Here is a 19,574-nt window from a genome sequence, read left to right as displayed (position 1 = left end):
TTCAAATAGACTTCGCTGTAACTCACTGTATCAGTGAGGCAGCCGTCTGACTTGTGTCTAATATAAAGAAGTATTAAAAATATTTAAAAAGAAACATTTCCTTTGATCAAATTTTTGCTAAAGTTTGAGGACTTAAAACCAGTTGAATTCAACAACCTGTGACATTAATAAAATAAATAATAAAATAAATAAATGAATCAGCAAAATAATGAAAATCTATGCATATACATGTATACTCTGTCCGCTTGTCTAATGATCTAGAATTAATGATGAATATTATGTACATAATAGCAGTAATTAGAAAACGAATGTGTTTATTATGGAGTGGCTAGTGTGTGTGTATGAAGAATGTAATTAAGTCATTAAGAGTATAAACTTTATATAATATTTATTATGAATACATATATACATATATGTATATATATTAAGATCGATCAGTAAATAAAAACGAAATATAACAATTGCAGAACATGGCTTTGTTTTGGTCGTACTTCGAAAAAGAGAAAATAAAATAAAATATACAATGAGGAAATAAATAAAAAAAGAAGAGAAGTATTTAAAATGAAGCAATAATTAGTTACTACAATTAGTTACTTACTAAATTACTATTTTATAGATCTTTATATATTTTTTTTTATTTAGTAATTTATAGATACCTTATTAAATTATTTATTATTTATTAAGCTGCAAAATATTATATTTATATTATACTGAACGATCCTTATATACATAATTGTATATATTCGTATAAACATCAAACTTACGTAGTGTTAAAATCTTATTTAAATTAAGACATGCTCATGTGCGCTAGATTGAAGTACCAATAATATGTTCTCAAATAAACAACTTTCAATAGAGAACAATTCTTAATTTTTGATATACAGGATGATCATTGTAAAGGTTGGCACATTTAAAAGAAAAGAAAAGACAAGAAAAAGTTCTTTGTTTGTAAGATTAAAAGGAAAAGAAACATTTTCCATAGGAATAATTAAAAGTTTTATACACTTTTCAAAAAAACTTTTGGTATTATAACGGATTCTGCAAAAGAATTGTATTATAATAAAAATTGTAAAATAATACGCGGATTTGTTAACTATAAATGAATAACAATCGTCTTATAATTAACTTTAAATAAAATTTTTCGGAGGAACTATATTTGTGATGGGTTTTTTGCTACTTTTACACATTGGTGCGTCAAAATATAAAAATTAATTATACAATTCGTAATTATAAAATCTCTTCGATTAAAAAAAAGTTTCTTCTTGAAGTATCAATAAATATAATTCTTTTGATAATCTTTACAATGACTACCTTATATATTAAAGGATTTTTTTACATTGATTTATAATACATTCACATAATTTTAACATATTTCAAAATAACATTAGAGCTAGCCATTGCTAATAAAAGAAATAGACAATGTTTAACAAAACAAAATTATATTATTATACAAAAGAAAACTAAAACAACAAAAATTATTTCCATATATATAACATATGTGTGTGTGCACATAAAATACTACATATTTAATGTATTTATTCTCTACGTATTCATATAGCATAAAAAAGAATTTTTTTCACGCGAAAAAACTTTTGAAACTTTATTTGATTCTTTGTATTATTATTATTATTATTATTATTATTATTATTATTATTATTATTATTATTATTATTATTATTATTTTGTTTTCTTTATGTAAACTGAACGTACTTTTTTTATAACAATACTAAACACTTATGATTTTGATACTGATGTTAAAAACTTCAATAAAAAAAGAAAAAAAAGGAAAAAACAAACAAATAAAGGAAGCAGCAAATAAAATGGACTTAGAATAAAAATTTTAATGTACAAAAAAGAATATTTCATTGATAAGTTAAAATTTCATATTAAATATTTCTTTTGATAGTAAAACTTTGTATAATAAAATATAGTTTATATCAGTTTTCTATATATATATACACATATATATATAGTTATATATTATATATTATATATATATAGACTACATTTATACAAAAATTAAATGAAAAAATATATATAAACAAACAAAAAAACAAGATTTTTGACCTCTTTTTTATGATGTGTTATAGAATGCACTTTCTATGCACATTGAAGACCAATCATTTAAGATGGAAGAAAGTGAATTAATGGAAGCTGTAAATAATAATATCTTTGTTCATATTTTAATCTTTAGGTGGTTCATCTCGTACAATTTCCAAAGAACTATCTGAATTATTAGTGCTACTTCCACTTCCAGCATCGTCTTCTCTTTCCGTTGCTTTTTCTTGAACAGTACTTGTACTTAATTGCCATGACGGAATAGATGCTGGAGCACTGGGAAACTGTTTTCTATTGAAAAGTATAAACATTTAATATAATTCAAATAAAATATTAAATGTATAACAAAATTTTGTACAATGGTCATGGTTTCAAAGAGTAAAAATGTAAATAAATGTAGCTTAAAAATAATATATAATAAATAATATTGATAGCCAAGAGATACCTCGAAAGAAGAAGCGCTTTCAGACTAGATAGCTCTTGTTTAAGTTCTTGTACGAGTTGTGGAATTGCTATATCAATTGATTGGTTTTGCGATAATCTTTTTACATCGACCTCTACCTTAGAAATAGAATCCTTCATTTCTTTAATAGAATTTTGTATAGTCATATCCAATTCGGTAACAGTATCGGTTATGCTATTTTTTTTCTTACGCCCAAATAAAAATGGTTCAATAAATTCCTATAAATATCAAGAATTTGGATACCTTACTTTTGTAAGAGGAATACACCATATCGAAAGGTAAATTGTGTCTAAAGTTTTTAAATAATAATATACCTTATAAAACCAATAAACACAATAGAGCGTAGCTCCAATCACAGCAGTGACGTTAAAAAATTCTTTAATTTTTTGTAACAACGTCAATTGATATGATTGTACATGTAAGTACGGATAATGAGATCTTTCTGGTATCGATATCGCTGTATATTCATTTTGATTATCAAATCTTCTTTGTTCATTAGTATCAACGCCAGCTAATTCGCAAGCTTTTTTAATTTCTTCTTCAGACAAGCCCTTTCTTTTAAGAAACTCCTGTTTTTTACTTAATGGAGCTCTTGACACTTCAGGATGTTGAAAAAATTGTACAGCTGCTTTTATCTTAAAAATTAATCTATTATTAGAGATGGAATAAATCAATTTAAAATAAAATATCAAAATTGCGTAATGGTACAAAGTACGATTAATAGAAATTTTAAAATTGTAAATGACATTTATATAAAACTAAGATCCAAATAGGATTTTTAATTCTAATTCTATTAGAACTATACAAATTTTTATAAATATACACACAAATATATATATATACATGTAGAATATACTTACTAAATTTTCACGCAAACAAGATTTATTAAGATCAGTTATATCTTGGCCCGTCATTCTGTTAAACAATTATACATATTCTTATTATAATTACTTCTTAATATTTATTATTCTGAGATATTGAAATCGTGTTTTTATAATAGGGATCTCAGTGTTACCAAATTAAAAAAATGAAATGGTATTCACGAATACTGATTAATATTTTTTTACTAACCTTACAAATAGTCTTAAATCCTAAATGAAATAAATATCATTAAATTATTTGTATGCGACATAATTTACATGTTTATTTAACATAGAAATCGCATTCATATTGCATACTGATTGTTGTTAATTCGACCAATAAGAAATACGAATATAACGCGTAACAACCAATCAGTTTATTTTACATCTAATGCAGACTTGACAAAATTGTTAATTTTGTAAAGGGGGTTTATCCTTCTGAAACAAAGTTAACTGTCATGTCAAATCATCTGTCATTTAAATCCTATGGAGTTTGTGCTTAGTGTCGCATAATAATCATTGAATCTGTGATAAAATTAAAATAAATTTTGATAAAATAAATAAAATCATATTAAATAAAATTATGTTTAATTATGTCATTATGATATTTATGTTATATCAATATATAATTGTCTCTCTTTAAATTGAATATATATATCGTTGATAATTATAAAAAAATTGATGTTATGAATAATGATGGTGCTATGACATGTACATCATTGTTTTTTTAGCCTAACTATATAAATACGTAAAAAAGTAGCCTAAACTGAATTAAAATTAAATATATATATATATATAGAGAGAGAGAGAGAGAAAGAGAGAAGAAAAAAGAGAGTGTACCATTCACGCGAAGAAATTCTATAAAAACAACAAAATAATCTAACAAATTTGTTAAGGAAGTGTGAAGAGCTTTCTATATATATATATAATCTCTAATAATAGTATTGCATTAGTCAAATTGTTTTTGATATTGTCAAGAGAAAATCTGAAATTGATTAACTATATAAATATTAATAACAAATACGACTTAATCATATCAACAAAAATGCAATGCAAAATAGATGATTTACCGGATGAATTATTAGAATATATTCTAAGTCTTATTCCTCCTTATAAAGATTTACAAGAATGCAGACTAGTCTCTAAAAGATGGTGTCGTGCGACTAAGAGTATTTATTATTATTATTATTATTATTATAATGTTTATATAAAGTATTTATTCCATTCTCTAATAATTATTAATTATATATTTTACTACAGATGTTATTGACCACAGTGAGGCACACTTCCGTAAAGCTGTATCATGTGGTGCTTTGGTTTGGAATATTTGCCCGAAACAGAATCAAATCCATATGATTAGCAAAAGACATTCTCATGCAGCTTGTATCTATGAAAATTCAATGTATGTATTTGGAGGATGTACTGATACTTTAACTGCATTTAACGATTTGTGGAGATTAGATTTAGATACGAGGACTTGGGTCAGACCGATCACAATGGGCAGCTATCCATCTCCAAAAGCTTGCGCTACTATGTTGTATTACAACAAGAATTTTATTCTTTTCGGTGGGTGGTCTTATCCTTCTCGTTATCCTCTACATCAGGTACAAATAATACACTTCTTGTCATTATTTCATATTGTAATACATTATACTCATGATATTTTATTTTTAGGAATGGAAATTGTTTAATGAGTTGCATGTCTATTCTATAGAAACAAATAAATGGAGTGCTATTAATACTTTAGAAACACCTCCGGCTATGTCAGCTCATTCAGCAACTATTCATGGAAATAATATGGTTGTATTTGGTGGTATTCATTGCGGCCTTCGGTAACAACTTTTATCATATCGTATTAAAAATTTTGTTAATTCGATTGAATACTTTAATGATTTGAATTTTTTTGAGATAGTTCTAATGACTTATGGTGTTTAAACTTGGACACATATGTTTGGCACAAACAACCAACAACAATAATCAAACCAAGACCACGCCATGGTCAATCACAGATTTATTTAGGGGATAAGCATTTTCTTGTGCTAGGAGGTTGTACCGGTCCTAATTCAGCTATGAATGATGCTTGGTTATTAACTATGACTGAGCCAACATGGAAATGGAGAAAAGTAACATTATATCACCAAGAATGGGCACCTGCCCGCATTTGGTGTCATCAAGCTTGCAAGGTGATCTATATTTATGATCATCTGAAACATTATTGATCAATTTAACATTATATAAATATATTTAATTTTAACTTGTTAGATTGGAAATTATATCGTTGTATTAAGTAACAACAAGCGACGTGCTAAAGTAAATGACATGAGTATAGCAATGCAAAATGTTGCTTGTCAAAGACCATGGAGATTTCCTGACTTATCATCTCCTTTGCAAGAAAGGTTTGCGTTACTTAACAATCTAGTAAATCTTATATTTATATATATATATATGATATTTTTAAAAATAAAGAATATATATTATTTCTTTAGCAAACAAAGACACAGAACGGATGTAGATACAGATGAAAATGTTAACGGTCGACATGGATCTTTCTCAAGATCATCCTCGCAAAGTAGAGCGAGTAATACACCATCGCGAAGATCAAATTTTTCTAGAATCGTTCCATTTTGTTGTGACAGTGCACTGAGCATGGCAGCGTTTCGTGATAAACCAACTAACAATAGTTTGAGCATTAATCGACAACGGCAATTGGAAAATCTCAAAAAGATGGAAGAGAAGATAAGAAGTAGAAAGTTACAAACAAAAATTGTCAAAAGAACGGAGACCGCGTTATCTATATTTATTTTGGATATAAGCAAAGTATTTGGTGATAAATGTAGCGCCACTTGGATTCCATTAAAGGAAATCGACCAGTCGGGACCTGATGAAAGAATTTTGTATTCGCTTGTTATGGGAAAAGGAGAGTTAATTGTTTTTGGAGGCATTCGCAAAGAACATGCTACTATTCAAAGTCACGCGGATATAGATAATTTAGAAGTGTATAATGATTTACATTTTATAAATCCACCTAAATATGTTATATAATATTATATAAATATGAACATTGTGTTTTTGAGATTTCTATGTGTGAGAATGAAATTAAAATTGTCGTCTTTATTAATGTAATAGTAATATGCCTACATATTATATATATGTACGATATTATCAGTGTCACATCGTATGTAATTTTATATTGCTAATAACAATCTATTAATATTCGTTTGCAAATTATAATTTCTAAATTAAATCGGAATATATATTTAATCAGATATTTAATAATAGAGTATTTAAATTTAAAAAAGAAATAAATTCTAATGTGTTTTGTCCCTCTTGTTAAGAAATGTCATAAAAATATTACTGGAAGTTATTCGCTTCTAAAATTATAGATGTAAGATGATGGAATTGATGTGATAATAATTTTAAAATACAAAAAATCAAATGCTTCAACAAAGATTATTTGATTTCTAAATTTTTATCCCCCACACACACCTATATATATTTTATTTTATTTTCATAAATAGAAGTATCAAATTTATAAATTTTATAATTGTATTCATTCATGATTTTAAATTATTTTTAATAAAAACTATTGATATATTTGATGTTAAAATTATGTACGTTTCTCAACATAATTGAATATACAAATCATTACAATCTCATTTATAATATATATTTTTTTTAAATTCACGATTTCTTTGTATTAATAATGAATAAATAAAAGAGTAATTGTTAACTTGCAATTGAATACATGAATAAATATTTTATATGTATACATAAAAAAGATTGTTCTTGTATACTTACATAAACGTTTCTTATCAATCCGGTATGGTCTAGTGGCTAGGATACCTGGCTCTCACCCAGGAGGTCCGGGTTCGATTCCCGGTACCGGAAGATTACTTTTGCAGTTTTTTCTTTTATATTTTATTTTACTGTTTTTTTAGTTTAAACAATATTTCATTATATAAGATATAATTATTTTTATTTTTCAAACATCATTGATTTATTTGATGTTAAAATTATATACTTTTCTTAGAATAATTGAATAAACAAATTATTAGTCTCATTCGTAATACCAATTTTTAATATGTTAAACGATCTCCTTGTATTAATAATGAACAGTATATAAGAATTATATTTACTTGATTATATGTATATATTTAACATACATATGTGATAAAAAAATTTCTATGCTTTTATATGCATGATCCTTTCATCTGTCCGGTATGGTCTAATGGCTAGGATACCTGGCTTTCACCCAGGAGGTTCGGGTTCGATTCCCGGTACCGGAAGATTATTTTGCATTTTTTTTTTTATAATATTTTTTTCTATTATTTAAACAATTTCATTAAGTAAAAGATAATTATTTGTATTTTTTTTTTCAAACAATATATATATATATTGATCATATAATTCTTTAATGCAATATGAAATAAATAATAAGGCAAGAAGTAAGACAATTCTGAGTTGTTCAATTTATGCGTAAAAGTTTTTAAACAAATTGAATCAATTGTTTCCTTGCTTAAATCCTTATCTTTAGAATGAGAGTTTTATTTATAACAATTGATTTTTATCATTGTTATTTTCGATATTCTTATGCGGGGTAAAAAACAGTCTTAAAGTAGTGCTTTTTAAAGATCTCATTGAATGACATAATGTAATTTAAATTGTATTATAAATGTTGTTTAAAGATATACAAAATTATATGTATATATTAATATAATATTTTGTTGTCATTTACATCAATCTTAATAATAATTAACTGTTAATAATAATAATAGAACGATTGTTTTTTTTTCTAGTTTTCAGACTATTCAGACCAATCTCGGTAACTTAATGATATTAATCTTGATAGCTTAATTAATATCTCTAATATCTTCAAATAAACATTATATATTTCAACAAATGAATTGTAATTTATTCATTCATCTTCAGTTGCATCGTTATCTGCTGTTTTTAAGCTACCAAATACTTGCGATGGAATGACTTGTTTTTCAATAGACATTTCTAAAAAGAAAAATTTAAAATTTAATTATATATTATAAAAAATAATATCACACATAAAAGTTAAATGATAAATAGGTAGAATTTAAGATATTTTACCTTCTTCAATTTCTTCTTCTTCTTCTTCTTCGTTTTCATTATCATCATCCATGTCGATATCAATTTCATCCGGATTATTTACTCGCGACGATTCTTTTCCATCAGTTTCAGTTATACCGCGTACAAATTTAATAGTTTCCTTCAATCCAGCTTGAGCAGCTGTCTCTGCAAATACCAAATTAATTATTTTAATAATATAAATTCACATAATAAAAAACAATCAATTTATCATAATTGTTTCAAATATTTACCAGAAATTTTGTTATCTAGGGCACGCATACTATCGATCTGTACACCGGATACTTGACCGGAAACGTTGTTCAACATTTGAGCAGACATCATATTAACTTGAGTATTATACATGGCTTGTACACTACGTTTGATTCTAAGCATTTCACGCATTGTATCTTCATTTCCATGTTGTACTTCAAATTCCTTCCAAACTTTCCAGAAATTAGATGATACCTTTAAAGTAAATATAAATTTTATTAATACAATTATTATGATCTTTCGGATTACATAAACTAATTGATTTAATTAACATACCCTAGGATCGCATATTTGACTGCAATGTGCATAAATAGCTCTCGCTCTATCTACTTCTCCTAATTTAGTTTCCATTTCAGCAAATCTCAAACACATTTCTCTAGTATTTTCATCGTTAAGAACTTCAATAGCTTTTTCATATATTTGTCTAGTTTTTGGCACACCGTAAATATCTGCAGCCTTCTTAATGTATATGTTAAACATCTATAAATAAATAAATAAAAAATCAATAAATAAATATATATTAAATTATATTTATGTAAAAGGTATTAAAAAATTACTTCAAATCTTTCTTCAGGTAAAACTGCACTAGTAGCTCTTTCGTAGACAGACATTGCATGTCTGGCCAAACCATGTTCTTCTTCTAATTTTGCATACAATAAATATAATGCTAAAAAAAAAAAAGAAGAAATATATATAATAAATATCACACTTATATTATTTTGGAAAAATACAAATTGTTTAAAATATACAGTAAATGATCGATTAACAAATATAATCTATTCAAAAGTGCTATTCATTATCAAACTGTTCGTTAACCAATCACTCACTATAAACTATTAATATTACATATGATACCTTTAGCATATTTACTAGGACAGTGTTCTAAACACTGTTCAAACAAATCACGAGTACGTTCCAATTTTGTTCCACCATATCGTTTTAAAAATTTAGTGAGATATGTATTCCATACGTCATATACGTTAGGCCATTTAAAGAGTGCAATCCCTTTCTCATATGCCTGTATATAAAAAAGATATAAATAATGTACCTAACTATAAAAAAGAAAAGAAAATTTTAATAACAATAATATTTACCCTAAAAGCTTCCTCGAAGTAATTATTTTCTTCTAAGAACAAACCATAATTAATAATAATTTGAGGTGTGGCTATTTTTAGATCTATTATTTTATCATATACAGCCTTGCACGTCTGTTAAAAAAAACATTCGTATAAAATTAAAAACAAATTGACATTATTTTATTAAAATATGTTTTTAATAGAATTTATATACCTTGAATGTACCAAAACTTTCTTCTAAATCAGCATACATGGACCATACTTTTAAAGATTTGTACAATCTCATTTGTACAGTTTCATTCTCATCATGATAGGAAACTTTACGGAATGGCATGGCGGTAGCACGATGCATAAGCTTTAACGCCTCTTTAGAATTTCTAAAAGAAGAAAATATATAATTCTATTATTATCTAATATATTTTTAATTTATTTAAAGACTTTTAGATATAAAAAAATCAAATTCTTACCCATGTCTAATCTCCATTTCTGCCCATTCACACCACACTGATGCTAAATCATCCACCTTAGTATAAGGAACATGAGTAGCTCTTTCAAAAATTACTCTAGCATCTGCTATTTGATTATTTTCTTCATAAAACTTGCCAAATGCGACCCACAAAGTATGTAACTTGCCGACTGCTAATTGTGGTTGTACGGTTTGTACTGCTTCAGTGTATGTATTAATTATCTATAAATACATTAATTATTTAAAAATATTTCAGTTTTTATATTACGTGTGAACTTATTTTATTTTCTTACTTCGTGCGGTTGTCCTTCGTAAAGTTTAACTCTCTTATGCCACTCTTGTACATTATGAGGATTTTGTCTTAATAATACTGAATTCAATAATAACAATCTCCTTTCCATGAGATGTTCAAATCTTGCTAAACGCAATTCTAGTTCAATATTACCTATGCATTTGAAAATAAAAAGTTAATTATTTTATATAATAGATTGATACTTTTTTATTGTTTCATATAATCACCATCTTCGGTTGCAATCATCGTTTCATTTTCGATACATTTACTGAGACTTAATTCTTCAAATTGAGCATATGCATCAAAAACTTGCGTAAAGTCTCTGACAGTCGTTACCGTTTGTATCGCTTCTTCGTAAATATCTCTTGCCTACAAAACAAAATATCAATATTATGAAAAATAAATATATTTTTATTTTAATAATTATATTTGAATATTAATAAATAATTACTCTTTCAAAGAGACCACTGCGAACATAATAATCAGCCAGTGAGTTCCAAAGCGGTCCTAATTGATCTGTGTATCTCCTTAAACCACCCCTAATGATAGCGTCAACATTAAGTGATTTTATTTTAGAAGGATTTTTAGATATCAAATTACACAATTCGTTCCACAACTGATGATTAGATTTTCCATGTTTTGATACAAAATCATCTTGATTGACTATTTGCGCAAGTTTAATAGCCGCTTCATCAAGTCTTCCAATGGATATTAAATATTCTATATATTCTTCAGTGTCTTCTGGTGCCAACTATAATACGAATTTGAAATCTTAATTTGTTTCAAACACTTATCATTTAAAGAGTAAAATATTATTAAATTTTACCTTCAAATATCGTCTAAATACCCTGACAGATGTTTCATAAACATTATGCTTCTTCAAAAAGTCTATGTAAAGCGGCCAAATACGATGATGCTGTGTAATAGGAAGTGCTCTAAGAGAACGGTCAAATACTTGACGAGTACGTGTGATGTAGCATTGTTTCGTCATTAGTATACAATAATCCATCCAAATACGTGGCATTTTATGCATAAATACCAAAGCTCTTTCAAATGCATTATTCACATCTTCGTAAAGGGGATCTGTTATACATCTTTTCTTTAATTGTCTTAATCGGTGTCGAAGATAGTTGTACCACAATTTGTAGCTGTAAATGTAACAATATAAAAATTATGTAGTTCTTAAATAATAAAATACTATATTAAATAAATATAATAGATTATGTGCTACCTTCCAGGAAGTTCTGTTAAAGCACGTTCATAAACCATATTTAAATTATTACTTTTAGTATTTTTTAAATGGTCAATATAACGTTGCCAATGTTTTACGGAATAAGGATTCCGTAAAATTTCCTCTTCATAAGGTAAATCTTCATCATTCTGTAATATTAGTTTTATTAAATAACCTTAATTTTATTTTAACCCTTCTAATTTATATTAAATATATTAAAATACTTACAAAACTATACAAATTTCCCTCATTATCTTTTCGTTCAATCATTTTTAAATGTGTCAATTACAATAAGCACTATTAAAAGCCACAAGAATAAATAGAATTGTGAAAAATAATTTAAAAAATACTTGACAACAAATAATCACAGTATTATAATTCAGTTAAGGTAAGGTACTATTGGGTAATGTAGAACCAAAGAATACGGAAGTACATAGAAGCTCACAAGTCCCCTTTTTTATCTATCCAGTTCCATTTTAATTACTACCGGGACCACCAGTGGGCGATAGTAGGTACTTAACGCGATGACGGTAAAATACTATCAAAGAATACAGTATTCTTTAATAATATATGATAGTATATGATATATTCTTTGATAGTACATGATAGTATAGTTATATTGTAATAGAATTGTAAATAACTTAATTTATTAATTTATAATGTAAAAACATGTGTGTGCCTTCAGAAACGAAATTGAACATATTTTTAAAATTATTCATTTAAAGTATTTAAATAGATCTAAAAGGTGTGTTGTTAAATCCAACGAAGATCACCTGTAACAAAAAGAAAACTATATTAATATGCAATCAAGTGATGCAATGGCCTGACATATAAATCGTCCAATTCACAGATGCACTTTTCAATTGAATTCTCTATTTACTTTTATCAAATCTCTATTAACCGATGCAATGAAAATTAATTTTAAACGCGTGATCTTACATTTATAAAAAATATATATATATATATATATAAAAGAAAAGTACCCAAATATTAAATTACTAAAAAAGATAAAATCTATTAATTATTAGGAAAACTTTTAAACTGCATTACATAGAAAGGAAAAATTGCAAATTTAATAAAATACGATCACAGTGAATAATGTTAAAGACGAATCAAGAAAAGAGAAATTACTGTAATATTTACCGAACGTTATTTAAGCTTTAAAATTTAATAATACAAAAATTGTAATATTTCTGACTCTAACTAAACACATATGCATCTTTTAGACGATACAGACACACATTTGGTGTCCCAAGGAGATGGAATGGTCCATCATCTCCAATTACAACTACAAATTAATGACGAGCAAGAATGTAATATAATAAAATATAAAATATGACTAGAGAGCTATTCTCGAAAAGTTCGAACTTGCTGTTGAACCTTTGAAAATAACTCAACAGTCTGTGTAGTTGCCCTCTTCAGCCACAATTAAGTGGGGGCCTCTTCGGCATTAGCCTCTTCTTTCTTCATCCCTGAAAACTGCATTGGACATTTTCAACGTGCAAGAAAATAAGATATCTCATATCTTTTTTTGCAAATTAATTTTTATTTGTTTATGATTCTAATATGGAATTATGAAAAAATTAATTTATATTTAATGTTAATTATATTCAAGCTCGTATAACCATGATGAACTTAGAGTTTATTGCATAATATTACACGAGCACATTTAATCCAACGTCCAAGCAGATAATTTCCCTCGATGACCTAATAACACGTCGCACTTTTAATATCAAATAACAAAATTCAATTGAAATTAAATAATGCAACAAATGTAATGCATTTTCTTACAATATTTTCATTTCATTCATTTGTTATATTGAACTATATCAAATATTTTTCATTATGAGAGAAAATCGCTATTGTGCGAAGTGCTAATCTTAAAACTAAGTATCAAGTTCATCAAAGTATTTGCGAATTTGTTCGAGTCTATCTCGTTCGAGATAGAATCGAAATAGAAATGAATCTTTCAAATTGATGCAAATCCCTTCGAATCATGATACATAATGAAGATTACAGAACAGTCACAAAATAAATTTACAAAGCAAGCATATTAGAATAAATAAAAAAAAAGAAAATTTTTGTAACAGTTCTGTATAAACCAGGTGGCTAAATTTCCACTCCGGAGTGGAAGCGAACCTAGTGCCTTTCCTGGATCCTACCTACTTAAAATTAAAGTTTTCACATTCGCTCAAAGAAGTATGCTACCTGCCTACCAATTACCAGTATTTAAAAAGAGCAAATACACATACGTACCCACCCACCCACTCCACGATTCTCTCACATACCACCAGGGTGCAAAAGCCTAAACTAGAGAGCATGCCCCGGGGCACCTCCGACACCCTAGTTCAATCACGTTTTCTAAACTTATGGGAGTACGTACCAATGCTGTAATCGACTGCCAAGGCTAATGATTATTGCATAAAAAACTACAGCAAAAATACAAGTATACACTAGTATATATGCATACTAGTAATATACGAGTATATCAAAGTTTCCACAAATAAGTGCGGTAACTCTACTATGCAAAACGATTGTTAAAAAAAAAAGTTCGTATCGTACGCGTGACTCTACAAGTTATTTTTATTCAATAACTTTAAAAAATAATAAGCGCGGTATTACGTGTCGCGAAACGATGTACAATGCACACACCTAAACGCACACACAGGTGCAACGTACACCGTGCAATCACTAGCACAATGACAGCCGCCAATAGGGGGAAAAACTTAAAATAAACCTATACTAATTGTTTCTCACCTATACGAGTAGCACCTGGGCACAGGCATAGATGAGAACGCAGAAAGTATAGGGGGGAGAAACGGGAGATTAGTACATTAGAAGCTGAAAATCCTGATCTAAAAAATATGATTAAATACACATATATACATAAGACATAAATACATTTTTATAGAAATTTATCTAAGCGGCTAAGACTCTACAATTTATTTGATAAGTATTAACTTTTAATATCTTTTAATATCTTTTAATATATTTTAATATATTTAAAAACCTCGGACGACTCCTTTCATTAAGTTGGCTGTTCTAATAAAAGAACTGGGCTTTGAGCCACCACTTAACTGCTAGAATCTATCCGTCGCGAATGAGTTTGTCTTCTTGCTCATTTATTTATAATATCGAAGTATCGATATATCAAAATTAATCGCGATTAGATAAACTAAGTACGAGCAATGCATGTAAGACATTTATTACATGCTTTTCTGAACGAAACGAGTAAATTAATGCTCGATTTCGCCACTACTACACGAACAAAACACGTAATAAAAAAGAAAGTGCATTATTAATTGCACTGTTAATTAAATGATTTAATCGATGAGACAAGAAAACCTATCCTGAACTAATAAAACATACAATACAATACAATATAATATACAATTTTCATGAGTAACTCCTAGAAAGGAATTACTCATGTGCTCGTCACTAATTTATTGGAATAATTACAACCAGTAACTCGTGCCGATTAGGACCTTTCATCCTCGACATGATTGAGCACCGGAGGGACTTTAAATTTTAACTCACGGCATAAGAAGTTCTACGATGGCTCCAAAACACTCCTACTTCAGCAAGTATTGTAGTCTGCGATTGAAGATCCATCGAAGATCCATCGAAGATCCATCGAAGATCCATCGAAGATCCATCGAGATCCATCGAAGATCCATCGAAGATCCATCGAAGATCCATCGAAGATCCATCGAAGATCCATCGAAGAATTCATTCCACATCTTTGATAAGGTAGAAAGTCCGTCGTCATATCTGTAAAATAAAATAGAACAAAACGATAAGTTATTGCAATATAATCCAAAATCATATAAAATAAAATCGAATAAAATGTAAATAAAAATAGATACTTACAATGCATTCCAATGGGATGAAATTCAATTGCACCATGGCGATGCACCTCGCGTGAATCTAAAAACGCGGTATAAACGAAAATAAGAAACTATAGATGAGTTTCTTATCGCGAAACCGAAATTTTATTATACGGCGAACAACACTGATTCTAATTCGCGTTTGATTTTAATTTGTTTTACGCCCGATCACTGATTCTACACAACTAATTCAAAGACTGCTTTGCACACAGTCAATGCAAGTAGAAAAATCTTCATTGATGCACTGATTCTAATACGCGAACAGTCTGTGCGACTGTTTAAAGATAAAAATACAACTTTACTCGAACAAACTCTAATGCAATTACTGCATTGGTCGCAGTTAATTTAATATATAAATTTCAAAAATAGTTCGCGAACGCGACGGAATTGAAATAAAACGAACGAACGTGCTTCTAATCCGTGATTTTAATTATATTTAACGATACAACACTCCCGTATATTGCTTCGCGCACGATAGCAATGCACGAACACTTGCAACACTTCACAAACACAATTCACAAACACTTCCAACACTGATATATTCCCATGATGATCTGAAACAGAAATAAAAACAAAATTATAAATATCATTGTTGTAAGTAAAAAAATTATTATAATTATTGAGAAAGTGTTTAAAATAAAAATTGACTTACGTTTATTCTTCATTGATGAATGCACGATGGGTATCCTACCCTTAGGATGACGATGAGCACACGTTTAAACCGAATAAAAGAAACTTACGGAGTTTCTTAACCGAGCAAACGAAACTTTAACATGCGACGATCAACACTGACTTTACTTTCCGATTCTTTTGTATTTTATTTTTACGATGCAACACACGAGTACCTCATTGCCTACGCGCTCGATTGCAATGATGTTCTGAAACAGAAAAAGAAAAAGAACAATTAATATCATCGTTATAATAAAAAACCATTAAAGTTATCATAGAAACGTTTAATAGGAAAATATACTTACTTTTAGTCTTCATTGATGACTGCAGGATGGGTATCCTACCCTTAGGATGACGATGAATAAAATAAAATTAAATAAAACTCTGAAAAGCTGAAACATACTAAAAAGATTATAGAACAATATATCCTGTGAATCATTCCTGAAGGCATTGCACACTTTTAAAGATATTTTATCATAAAGAATCAATATAAATTCAAGCAATATTAATTGCCTTTATCTCACTACTTGTATAAAATTACATATAAAGTATTTAATATCAGTAAAAATTGTTAATAAAAATCGATAACGTTATATATATATAATAGTTTAATACGTCACGTCGTTAGATCTTATTGTTAGCTCGTTGAAGGAATGATCTGGAATGAACACGTAATCGCGTCCTTCATGTCGAACGTTCGGCTGTCTTCGTTTTGTTTTCGGCTGTCTTCGTTTCTTCTGTTCTCACTTCGAGAAATTCCTGGAATATACGTACACATTCGTTATTGCCCGTAGATAGAATATTTTGTTTTCTTATTTCTCTCTCTCTCTCTCTCTCTCTCTCTCTCACTTTCGTTCTCACTCTTTGTATACATTTCTGTATGGTTTAAAAAAAAGAATAACGCTTACCTCGATGAATATGAAGATAAAAAAGAGTAAACACAATTGTTAGACTGAGTATATGTATTCCTGCTGGACTCTCCTAATGCTCGGTACCTAAAAAAGGAAAAAAAAAGATTACATTAGTAAATATAAAGAAAATCAAATATATGAGTGTATGTGTACGAGCTACCTATACTTATGAATATATGCTGTATGTGTGTGTATGTTACAGGAATCGAATTTAATACGAAATACGATCTTTGAATACATAATTATGAAAAATAATTAATTAGAGCATCATTAGAGATGGTAGTAAGTATCGATACCATGAAAAAAGCTGGAAATTAGAAGAAATATTGTTAAGTAACATTGGTGAGATTTGGCGGCACGTCGAGATATATCGATGTTACATTCTCACAGATATCTATCGAACTTTTCAATATTTCGTTTTGAAAACACTCACGTATAAAATCTTGTTAGCTATCGTTTGATATATAATAGAAAGGTGTAAAATACTTTTCAATTACCTGAATTAAACGAGATGACGCAGTACGCTGGAACATATACAGCTGACAGAAAATGGCGTTTCCTCTACCTTTCCCCTGCGCCCCCTTCCGTTGCCACTGCGTTGCCTCTGCTGCGCATCTGCTGCGCGCGGTAGTATGCGCGGTAGTCAACTTTCAAAAAAGTAGCGAAATCCGTTGACCAATGGCTACTTGAGATTTTGCATTTTCCATCTATTATAGAAAAATATCGAATAGTTAAAAATAGGATATAGGAACATACAATTGTCGAAATGTATACTTTATTAATCCAAACAATAAAATTGAACATTATAAGTCGATATCCTGATGTCGATGCGTAAAACAAGATATATATATGATTGCGTAGAAAAATGCATACCAATGTACATGGAATTTTTTTCTACGCAAATATTCTTTATCCTCGACATTATCGTAATCTTTCGATTATATCATTTGGAAGTCATTTGCTAGAAGAATCTATTAGTATATAGGAAGATTATTTACGTTAGAAAATATTTTTTAATTACCTGAGATTAACGGAACGACGTAGCATCCGTCCGATCTCCAGCACCGACGCCGCGAAAAGAAAGAGGAATGATCAGCAAAGAGCCCTGATTGGCTGATAATTATTGCAAAAGAAAAAGATGACCAATCAGAAATTCCCAATTACCATATAGAAATGTATTTTACGCACACGTACGTAACTCGCCTTTCTTCATGACCACTCTAGTCAAGCTTGGTATGATAATTTATTTTTAAATAAATAAAAAATTTATTCTATTTTACTATTTAAGGTACATCTTGTTATATTTAAAAAATAACGAAAAGAATAAAGACATATGCCCTATAATCCTTATCACACAGAACAGAAAAACATACATAATTTATTATTACAATAATTAAATATCAATTTTATGAATTATTATAATTATCTAATTACTAATCCAATTAATAATTATTCTTATCTAATTTATTTTTTATTAGGTGTATACGTTCCTTGTTAATATTAAAAAATAACGAGTAAAATAAAGACATATACACTAAAAACTTTATCACATGGCAACGTTCTGATTTAAACATTCCTTCAATTTTGTGTAATTGTTTAAACTAATATACATTTGTTTTAACGTCCCTGAGCAATGATGACTTTGGATAATAAAATTTTTATCCAGAAAAATATCACATTAAAATTATTTTATATTCAAAGTACGTTAATAAGTATGTAATGTTTAAACCAGTACATATATGTTTAAACAATCTAAAATATAAAGAGATTGCATTAGAATATTAAAATAATTGTTAAATAATCGATAGGAATGTCTATTGTTGTCTAAAAGATCGGAATATATGATCTATGTACCGTCCCCTTCGAAATCCACCGTTGAAATGAGACGTTGTCCTCTATGAAAGTACTTTTATTAGATGTTGTTTATGACTTTGCAAACGTTGCGCATGTGTATAAGTGAATAACCATCTAATCGATAAATTAGATTATAACGTTATGATTTTCGTTTTTATCTATTTCATGTAATTATTTTAATGCTCCTGCGCAGTGATGACTTCGAGGATAAAATTTAGCTGCAATATAAGAAAAGTGCATTAGTGCATTAATATAATTGTTACTGTATACGTATATACACGTATATGGAAATGAAAAATGAGATTACATTTCTCTAACATTTATACAACCAATCTATTCAAACAATTAATAAACAATATACTAATGAAAATGTGAATTATTAAAGTTTACCCATTATGATAGAAGAAAGCTGAGGTGTTGCTCATTTAAATACCAAAAAA

The 19,574-nt window shown here is 28.1% G+C and overlaps 3 protein-coding genes and 2 non-coding genes across 8 annotated transcripts; 3 read left to right on the top strand and 2 right to left on the bottom strand.

Annotated features, from left to right (window-relative positions):
* Nucleotides 1-2,169: 2,169 nt before the first annotated feature.
* Nucleotides 2,170-3,873, bottom strand: LOC122514379 (peroxisomal membrane protein PEX14). 2 transcript variants are annotated; one of them, XM_043631178.1, is made up of 5 exons: nucleotides 3,593-3,873; nucleotides 3,382-3,436; nucleotides 2,836-3,156; nucleotides 2,504-2,739; nucleotides 2,170-2,349 (listed from the first exon to the last, which is right to left on the bottom strand). In XM_043631178.1, exons 2-5 carry the CDS (start codon nucleotides 3,433-3,435, stop codon nucleotides 2,184-2,186), a joined length of 777 nt encoding a protein of 258 aa, XP_043487113.1. In that variant the 5' UTR covers nucleotide 3,436; nucleotides 3,593-3,873; the 3' UTR covers nucleotides 2,170-2,183. The 2 variants fall into 2 exon arrangements, with proteins under 2 accessions (XP_043487113.1, XP_043487112.1); XM_043631177.1 differs by lacking the exon at nucleotides 3,593-3,873 and having other exon boundaries at nucleotides 3,382-3,474.
* LOC122514378 (F-box only protein 42-like) lies at nucleotides 3,472-6,500 on the top strand. Of its 3 annotated transcripts, XM_043631175.1 has the most exons (7): nucleotides 3,472-3,556; nucleotides 4,642-4,783; nucleotides 4,843-4,985; nucleotides 5,056-5,213; nucleotides 5,294-5,564; nucleotides 5,644-5,777; nucleotides 5,868-6,500. In XM_043631175.1, exons 2-7 carry the CDS (start codon nucleotides 4,756-4,758, stop codon nucleotides 6,421-6,423), a joined length of 1,290 nt encoding a protein of 429 aa, XP_043487110.1. In that variant the 5' UTR covers nucleotides 3,472-3,556; nucleotides 4,642-4,755; the 3' UTR covers nucleotides 6,424-6,500. The 3 variants fall into 3 exon arrangements, with proteins under 3 accessions (XP_043487110.1, XP_043487109.1, XP_043487108.1); XM_043631174.1 differs by having other exon boundaries at nucleotides 4,642-4,985; XM_043631173.1 differs by lacking the exon at nucleotides 3,472-3,556 and adding an exon at nucleotides 4,186-4,550 and having other exon boundaries at nucleotides 4,642-4,985.
* Nucleotides 6,501-7,197: 697 nt separating this feature from the next.
* Nucleotides 7,198-7,269, top strand: Trnae-cuc. The gene has a single exon. It is a non-coding gene; the product is annotated as a tRNA-Glu (tRNA).
* A 326-nt stretch (nucleotides 7,270-7,595) lies between these two features.
* Nucleotides 7,596-7,667, top strand: Trnae-uuc. Its single transcript has one exon. It is a non-coding gene; the product is annotated as a tRNA-Glu (tRNA).
* A 443-nt stretch (nucleotides 7,668-8,110) lies between these two features.
* On the bottom strand, nucleotides 8,111-12,225 carry LOC122514377 (pre-mRNA-splicing factor syf1 homolog). Its single transcript, XM_043631172.1, has 15 exons — nucleotides 12,042-12,225; nucleotides 11,814-11,962; nucleotides 11,409-11,730; nucleotides 11,034-11,333; nucleotides 10,810-10,951; nucleotides 10,584-10,735; nucleotides 10,292-10,512; nucleotides 10,039-10,201; nucleotides 9,843-9,956; nucleotides 9,604-9,766; nucleotides 9,306-9,415; nucleotides 9,025-9,228; nucleotides 8,730-8,943; nucleotides 8,479-8,643; nucleotides 8,111-8,382 (listed from the first exon to the last, which is right to left on the bottom strand). Exons 1-15 carry the CDS (start codon nucleotides 12,081-12,083, stop codon nucleotides 8,297-8,299), a joined length of 2,547 nt encoding a protein of 848 aa, XP_043487107.1. The 5' UTR covers nucleotides 12,084-12,225; the 3' UTR covers nucleotides 8,111-8,296.
* Nucleotides 12,226-19,574: the final 7,349 nt, after the last annotated feature.

Source organism: Polistes fuscatus, unplaced genomic scaffold (genome assembly GCF_010416935.1).
Source record: "Polistes fuscatus isolate 324 unplaced genomic scaffold, CU_Pfus_HIC Scaffold14, whole genome shotgun sequence".
Taxonomy (NCBI): domain Eukaryota; kingdom Metazoa; phylum Arthropoda; class Insecta; order Hymenoptera; family Vespidae; genus Polistes; species Polistes fuscatus.
This window is presented reverse-complemented; position numbering and strand designations above follow the sequence as displayed.

Bases quoted from the DNA above. Each gene is read 5' to 3' on its own strand.
- LOC122514379 (XM_043631178.1), bottom strand. From the start codon at position 3,435: ATGACGGGCCAAGATATAACTGATCTTAATAAATCTTGTTTGCGTGAA. The intron at 2,740-2,835 runs GTATATTATTAT...TGATATTTATAG, and splicing joins GTGTTTATTGGTTTTATAAG to GAATTTATTGAACCATTTTT. The intron at 2,350-2,503 runs GTATCTCTTGGC...ACTTTTCAATAG, and splicing joins AAAGCGCTTCTTCTTTCGAG to AAAACAGTTTCCCAGTGCTC.
- LOC122514378 (XM_043631173.1), top strand. From the start codon at position 4,427: ATGCAATGCAAAATAGATGATTTACCGGATGAATTATTAGAATATATT. The intron at 4,551-4,641 runs GTATTTATTATT...ATTTTACTACAG, and splicing joins ATGGTGTCGTGCGACTAAGA to ATGTTATTGACCACAGTGAG. The intron at 5,565-5,643 runs GTGATCTATATT...TTAACTTGTTAG, and splicing joins GGTGTCATCAAGCTTGCAAG to ATTGGAAATTATATCGTTGT.
- LOC122514377 (XM_043631172.1), bottom strand. From the start codon at position 12,083: ATGATTGAACGAAAAGATAATGAGGGAAATTTGTATAGTTTT. The intron at 11,334-11,408 runs GTAAAATTTAAT...TTCGTATTATAG, and splicing joins TATTTAGACGATATTTGAAG to TTGGCACCAGAAGACACTGA. The intron at 10,202-10,291 runs GTAAGAATTTGA...TTCTTCTTTTAG, and splicing joins GAAATGGAGATTAGACATGG to AAATTCTAAAGAGGCGTTAA.